This window comes from Tinamus guttatus, unplaced genomic scaffold (genome assembly GCF_059628265.1).
Source record: "Tinamus guttatus ecotype Peru unplaced genomic scaffold, ASM5962826v1 Tinamus_guttatus_pri_ptg000004l, whole genome shotgun sequence".
Taxonomy (NCBI): Eukaryota; Metazoa; Chordata; class Aves; order Tinamiformes; family Tinamidae; genus Tinamus; species Tinamus guttatus.
Genome location: NW_028288538.1, coordinates 1,406,195 through 1,413,493, shown reverse-complemented (window position 1 = coordinate 1,413,493; position 7,299 = coordinate 1,406,195). Strand labels below are relative to the sequence as shown.

Here is a 7,299-nt window from a genome sequence, read left to right as displayed (position 1 = left end):
TTTATTTAGATAAATCACAGAGCCTTAGTTATGATTTTTAAATATGCCTCTTCAGAGTGGTGGAATACAGGGAACTACTTAAACCTCAATCACTGTCAAATTCAACTCCAGAAAAGTACAGCAACGTGGGCTAATACAGTTTTCCCCTCCCTCGTGTTACTCTGCCTCAAGCTGTAGCTGCGGGATGCGCCAGTGCGGGGTGCCTGCTCCGACCAGGACTATTTTTAAGCCTCCGACCGCTTCGCTCCCGTCCTCTTCTTCAGCGTCGCCTCAGCGCGACCGTTAACGGCCCTCGCGCGCCCGCCCTTTCCCGCCCTTCGCGTGACCGTTGCGGCGCGCGCATGCGCGTTGCGGGGGGGGGGGTGCGCGCACGCGCAGCGCGGGCGCGCTGTGGTGGCGGCGGCGGCGGCGTCCCCCGCTGTCCCCGCGGCGGCCCCGGCGCGGGATGCTGGCGCTGCGGCGGCTGCACGAGGCGGCGCTGCTGCTGCTGCTGCGGCCGCGGCGGGGCCGCCCGGCCGCCTCGGAGGTGCTGAGCCAGCACCTGCGCCAGCGCGGCCTGCCCCACTGGACCTCGTACTGCGTCAAGTACAGCGCGGTGCGCAACGACCAGTTCGGGCTGTCGCACTTCAACTGGCGCGTGGACGGCGCCAACTACCACGTCCTGCGCACCGGCTGCTTCCCCTTCGTCAAGTACCACTGCTCGCGAGCCGCGCCGCGCGACCTGGCGCTGCAGAACGCGGCCTTCAGCGCCCTCAAGCTCCTCAACGCCGGTGAGGGCGGGCGGAGCGGGGCCGCCGCCGCCCGAGGAGGGGGCGGCTGGGGGTGGGCGCCTCGCCGGGTCTCTTCGGCTGTTAAAGAAAGTTAAAATTGCGTAGAACTGCCTCAGGGCGCGCGCGGAAGCGCTGCTAGCTCGCGGGATCGCCGCCCGCGCGGGGGTGTCTTTTTCCACCTGGGAACCTCGCGTCCCGCAGCCCTCGGCCCTCCAAGCGAGCAACCCGGGCGCTGGCAGGAGTTACAGGACACTAATTCGCTTCTTAGCGTTTAGGGGAATTTTCGCGTCTTTGCAGCAGGCAGTGGCGAAGGTAGTGGCGGGCTGGGGCCCGTTTTGCTCCTAGGTGCCACTGCGGTATAAATAAAGTGTTGCTACAGTATGAATAGTAATGAGGTATTGCTCCGGTGTAAATAGTTAAAAGCAAAAATGCAGTGCTTTCTTTCCATTAAGAAAAAATAAGGATAGGTATGTTTGGAAATACGTTAACCAAAAGTAATTTTCAGTGTTCAAGTGTGGCGTATTTAAGTTCCGTCAGTTGCAGTGGGCTTTCAGATTTTATCAGGTCGTTTCCCTATGTCTTTGGGGAAAAAAAAAAAACCTCAAAGATGCTGACTTGCAAGCTTTTGTGGTTTTTTTCTTCCATAATGTGCCAGCCATTCCTCATTTTGTGATCTTTCTGGACTGACATAGTGGAACAAAAATGTAATCACCGAGATTAATTTTTCTGTAATCATTTTAAATCCTACGTTATTTTTCACTGCACAGTCTGACCTAACCCACCTTTCTTGCATGTTTTGTGTGTTTTACATTTCAGTGATCTGCAAACGCCGTTAAAATGTCAACTCATCTCCTTCCTTTGACACCTAAGCTCTAGCTTAAGCACCTAAGTAACTATTATCACAGTAAATTCAGTTTTTTAGTAGCTCACTGAATTCAGGGCGTAAATCTAGCTCCATTTTTCCTCCCACGTCAGGTGCAGTGTTCCTGGTGATTGCGAATAACTGCAAACGTTAGCACTTTGTACGCACACCTTTACACCCAGGCTAGTTGTGCTGGGGTTGGTGCTCTTCACTACTGTCTACTTCGCTGCTACCTACTTCACTACTAGCTAATTTTCCCACAAACAACTTTGTGGTGCTTTATGAGGCTCTGCCTGTTTTCCGTCCCTTTTCTGCTCTGATAGATAGTGAAACTGAACAGGTAACTGAGTGGGTGGCTAGAGACTTCACAGTTCAGTTTCGGGGGGGTTTTATCAATAAGCATTAAGCTGTATGTATGACCGTGCTTTACTTCTGCACTGATATCCTCCCATTTTCTTCTTCTGTTAATTCCAGCCTAATCCTGCTCTTGTTAAACTATCTGCTGATTTTTAATGCTTCCTGTGTGCAGGAAAGGTGCACCAGCCGCTCTGCCCGTGAGTGTTTCAGCGCGGGCCACGTCTTAGTAAGGCTGCGTTTGCAGGAATGCCTTTCCTCTCACTTCGAAGCCCTCATTACAGTTAACAGTCAGGTTTCATTTTCCTGGCTTGCTATCTCTGTATGTAACATGTTTTTATTTTCTCTTAGGCATCCCAACTTTACTATATGGAATTGGCTCCTGGTTCTTTGCCAGTGTCACAGAGACTGTTCATACAAGTTGTGGCCCAGTTACTATTTATTTCCTAAATAAAGAAGATGAAGGTGCAATGTACTGAAATCACACCCTCGAGTACCTGTCATTTGGTGGATTTCCATGCTATAGCTACTGCAAATATCTACTGCCTCCGAATACAAAAAAGTGAAGACAATTTTCATTTTTTTCGGTGTCTATCTTAATTTATGGAGGAGTCTTCAAGAGACCTTTTTTGATGAAAAGAAGTTTATTTTTGCCAAGGTTAGTAAAGCTGAAAAGGTTGAAGCCTAGGGAGAAGAGTTAATATTTTTAAGGGTGTTTGAATTTGCTAAAGTCAGAGATAAGAACTGTTGAACAAAAACTTGAATATGTAAAAAAGATTTATCTATCAAGCTACGGAAGTGAACTATAGCAAAGAAAACTTTCTCAAAGTATGGAATGTAATTATAAGCTGCTAAAATACACACTGTGACTAGATGTTTTGTAATACATTAACTGTCATAGTTGCCAGATTGTTTAAATGAGTCCATGTTTCCTTGCAACTGCCCAGAACACTTTTGGGCCCTCAGAACATTATGTCTTCAAAAAATATTTAAATAAAATATCTAAGATATGTTTTACAGTTATATTTTTTGCCATTCTTATACTCCAGGTATCTGTATTTTTTTTCATTGCTTTACAGGTAACTAATGAAACCCAGCTAATCTAGACGATTGAATTTCGTGCACAAATTTACAAGTTGTTTTTAAATAATGCAGGAGAATGAGAAGAATACTGCGCTCAGTTGTGTTACAAAACAGCAGACATGATGGAGAAAAGACTTAAATTCATCCAGGAACCTAGAAAAATAGAAGGCTTTTAGGGAGTTATTTGGGTAGTAGAAAGTAACAATAGCTGGATAATGAGTTCAAACACAGCAAACACCTGTACATGATATTGTTGGTGCTGAGTTTAATGCCAGCAAATAAATCCTGTTCATTCTGAATTCCAGTTCTGGTGACATAAGTTATGTATTCCAATCTCCATAAGATGGAATATAAATGAAAAATGAGTAGGGATTATTTTGGGGGTAGGGAATCACTGTTCCCAAATAAATGACTCTCAAGCCATGACTACAGTGTAATGTAATTTAAATACTTTTTACTTAATTCCAGATAATGGAACTGTTTCCCACTTAATGAAGCAATACATGTGTTTTTTTTTTTTTTTTTTAAAAAAAGCAACAGTAAATGACACTTTAATCAAAGAAGCAGTTACACTACTGTATTTAATTTTGGATAGTACTCTTGACACAAGTTAAATGGTCTCAGAGATGAAGAGATAGTATTACAAGAAGCATCATTAATAATAAAACTGACTGTTGGCATTTTTCTAGAACTGATTTTCACTGTATTGGCTGAAGTTAAATAACTGCAGCTCATAAGTTTAAAGTCAAATACTGCTCATTCATTGTCACGGATCTTGTCAATACCTTGCTGTAAAGGTTTAGTCTCAACGCTAGGTTGATAAAATGTTTTTTAATTACCAGACTATAAATACAGCTCTTCATTGGAGTTGCACCTCCACTCACTGCAGTTGTTTGATTTCTGATAATGTGTACTGCTGACTTTGCTTACCTGTTTTTCGATAAATGCAGGCAGCGTGACTCCTTGTCCATACGGTGATGGGCAAGTCTCCTTGGAGAACATCTTTGACAAACTACCCTATTGATTGCTGCAATTCTGTGCTGCTTGCAGCATTAAATAGAGCCTTGATTTCTTGTTCAATGATCTCACTGTGTAACAATTAAGCAAATGTAATATTTTCTTGTATTACATGAAAATCAATAGACCTCTTGCTCTTATGAAGTTGATCACGCTAAAGGATGAACCAGAAGATGTCTGAGGGCAGAGTGCAAATATAGTATCATTCACTGGTATCATTAACACTTGTAGAAAGCCTGTTAGAGTACTCAAAAGGAAAATAAGATATTTATAATGGCTGCTGCTTGAGTTAATAAATCATTACAAAATCGCTTTCAAGTATGAATATAAACCTACTTGGTTGTCTTCAGCCAAAGGTAGAATACTTCATCTGGCTTTAATTTGCTTTTTGCTACAAAATGTTGCTTCTTTGTATCTCTCTCTCTTGTTTTGCTCACTTGCTCTTGAGCATCAGTCTGAATGCATGACGGACGGAATGCTGAGGGACAAAAGGGCCAGGAAGATTCATCCCACCTGGTCTAAAGCAGAATGTCTGTACGGCTCTGGGGGATGCGGGAGCGGCGAGCAGGACGGGGCGTGCGGCGCCGCGCTACCCCGGCACGCGGGGAACGCTGCTCCGGGAGCCGGCGCTTCCCAGCACCCTCAACTCTCCCTCCTGGTAGCTGTTGAGTCCTAAACACAATCCTGGATGAGGAGAACAGGGTCTTCCCTTGTAGAGAGATCCAAGCATTTGAACCAAAGGAAATAAAAGATGACTTTTAATAAGAACTTCTAACTTATTATTGTTTAAAGGTGCATTATGTATTTGCATACATAACACCAAGCAGTTGTGTCTTGCCTGTAAGGATCTTTTTGGGTTGTCTTGTAACCCTGGTGCTTCAAAAGGCGAACTTGATTATTCCACAATCATTTACCTGTAATTGTTTTAATTGGCAAGTTCCTTTTTGTATGTATTATGCCATATATGCTATGCACACAATTATGTTTACATTTTGTGAAAGATAATTGAACTATAAAGTGACCTCTCTAACTTTTTGCGGATTTGCTCCATTTTCATTTGAAACAAAATGTAGTTTCTCTTGTAACTCTTGTCCTAATTATCTCTCTACTGTACTCAAGGATGATGTTTACGTGAGTGAGGGATGACATGGAAAGGCAAAGAGCTTTGTTTCCCCTCACTTAACAACTACTTCTGATAAAGTAGTAGATGAAACCTTATTCTAAACCCAGAGGATCAGGTAGCTACTTCTTGTAGCAGTCCCTTTTTAAACAGTAATGACTACGGGGGGGATCTTAACCTAAACGAGAGCTTGGCGTTACATCGTACCCAGGTCAATGGTCTCAGGTATCTGAGTTAAACTGTGTTACTGTAAATTAATGGAAAATGTAACTGCGCTTTGCTGAAAGATCAATGTCCAATAAAGGCTGCACAATCAAGTCTTGTTGCAATGATTGAGGTCCTTAATTGCCTTTCAAAGATAAGGTGGTAATCAACATAGGTTTAACTGATCTTTTTTTACCAGTTCAATTACATGCTAATGACTACAGCCAAGTCAAGATCTTTAAGTACTTATACTTATTAAATCTTATGTTTGTAGTGAAAAATTACTTAAGCCACACAATCGATAAAGCCCAGGTCTTAATTACTATATTTCACTTTTATACCTTTTTGTATGTTTGACAAATTTTTTCGCTGGAGACTTTGTAGAACTAATGATATTGCCCCAAGAACTACCATTTTCTGTTCCTCTATACTTGCCCAAATTCTGATAACACTCAGATGTTTCTGTGCTTGTTTTAATGACTACTGATGCAGAAATCTGACCTGGGCAGTTTATTTCACGTAAAGATCAGTTTTCCGTGTGGAAGCCCTCCTCTAGGGACTAGCAGAGCAGAGGTACTGCTGGCTGACCTTCAGCAGGGCACCACTGCACCTGACTTGTCAGCGTAAGTTAACACTGCACTGTGACACCACCTCTGCACTGGAGTAAGGATTCATATTCTCCATTGTTTACAATTTAATACTTTGACATTTTCTCACAGAAACGTTGCTGTGTCCCTTCCTCTTAATCCCCTGTCACCCAAGCCATACCCAGTGCTTCTCTCCAGTCTCTAGATGAACCTGGAGCCAAGTGGCCCTTCAGCACATTAGATCTATCCTTAACTTACTTTGTGTTGTTGGAAATACCGTAACTGTGATTATGTAGCAGCATTTGGTAAAATCTGTTTTGCTTTGTTTGTTTTTTATCACCTATGCACATGTTGCCAGTCACTAACGGATTGTAGTTTCTCAGTATTCCTGTGAAGTAAAGCAGCACCCTCTTTTAAGAGCAGAGAAGTCTCTGACAAAGTAGTGAACCTGAGTTTGTATCTGAGTTGGAGCCCCCGAGCATGTGGCCTTGCTGAGCTCACTTGTGCACAGTGAGTAGGGCATAACTGTGGTTTGTGTAACTATATTTTGAGAGAAATTGTCAATCCTGAGCCCTTCCAGGGAAGGGCATCCTAGTCAGCTAATTTACTCACTTAAAGCAGTTGCAACTCCACAGCTGTGGAACAGGAAGGCAGGTTAATTAGCCATCAACAGCCAGAAAGGATACCATTTTTTTTTTTTTTTTTTTTTTTTTTTTTTTTTAACTGCTGCGTTTAAAGAAGATGGAGGAAGGAAGGAGACTGAAGATGGGAAACCCCTATAGGAACATGAACTGGAGGAAATACTTGTTCTCTTTTGCACTGAGCAAATGAGAGGGTTTAACATAAACAGTTTCAGTAGAATAAAGGAAAAGGATGGGAAAGGCTGGATTTGGTGGTGAGGATGACTACACTGTGACTGAAAACTAACAAAAGGAATTGAAGGAAATTAGTTGCCTGAGCTTGATGTCTTGAGCTCAAAGTATTCTGAAACCCATCGATACTCCTCACGTTGCTAACGCAGTCTGGAAGAAGAGAACGGGAATCTAGAGTTCAGCTTTCCTCCATTCAGAAAAGTGTTACTGCACGTTGTGATGGGTAATTAATATGATTCTTAGTGAAATATCATTGATGGGAGTCATTCTGTAGGTAAACAGAAAAAAATGAGGAAAAACATCGACTAGCTGAATAGTTAATAAAAGAAAAACTCCTCAATGTCTAGATCTCTTGGTGAGTCCTAATGGTAGATTTCCCTGATTCATGTTTTATTGAAGGAAATTTAAGTATTTCATAATAGTTGAATGC

The 7,299-nt window shown here is 42.7% G+C and overlaps 1 protein-coding gene across 1 annotated transcript; it reads left to right on the top strand.

Moving 5' to 3' along the window:
- Positions 1–445: 445 nt before the first annotated feature.
- On the top strand, positions 446–2,870 carry CUNH15orf61 (chromosome unknown C15orf61 homolog). Its single transcript, XM_010217845.2, has 2 exons — positions 446–770; positions 2,338–2,870. Exons 1-2 carry the CDS (start codon positions 446–448, stop codon positions 2,463–2,465), a joined length of 453 nt encoding a protein of 150 aa, XP_010216147.2. The 3' UTR covers positions 2,466–2,870.
- The last annotated feature ends 4,429 nt before the right edge of the window (positions 2,871–7,299 follow it).

Bases quoted from the DNA above. Each gene is read 5' to 3' on its own strand.
- CUNH15orf61 (XM_010217845.2), top strand. From the start codon at position 446: ATGCTGGCGCTGCGGCGGCTGCACGAGGCGGCGCTGCTGCTGCTGCTG. The intron at 771-2,337 runs GTGAGGGCGGGC...ATTTTCTCTTAG, and splicing joins CCTCAAGCTCCTCAACGCCG to GCATCCCAACTTTACTATAT.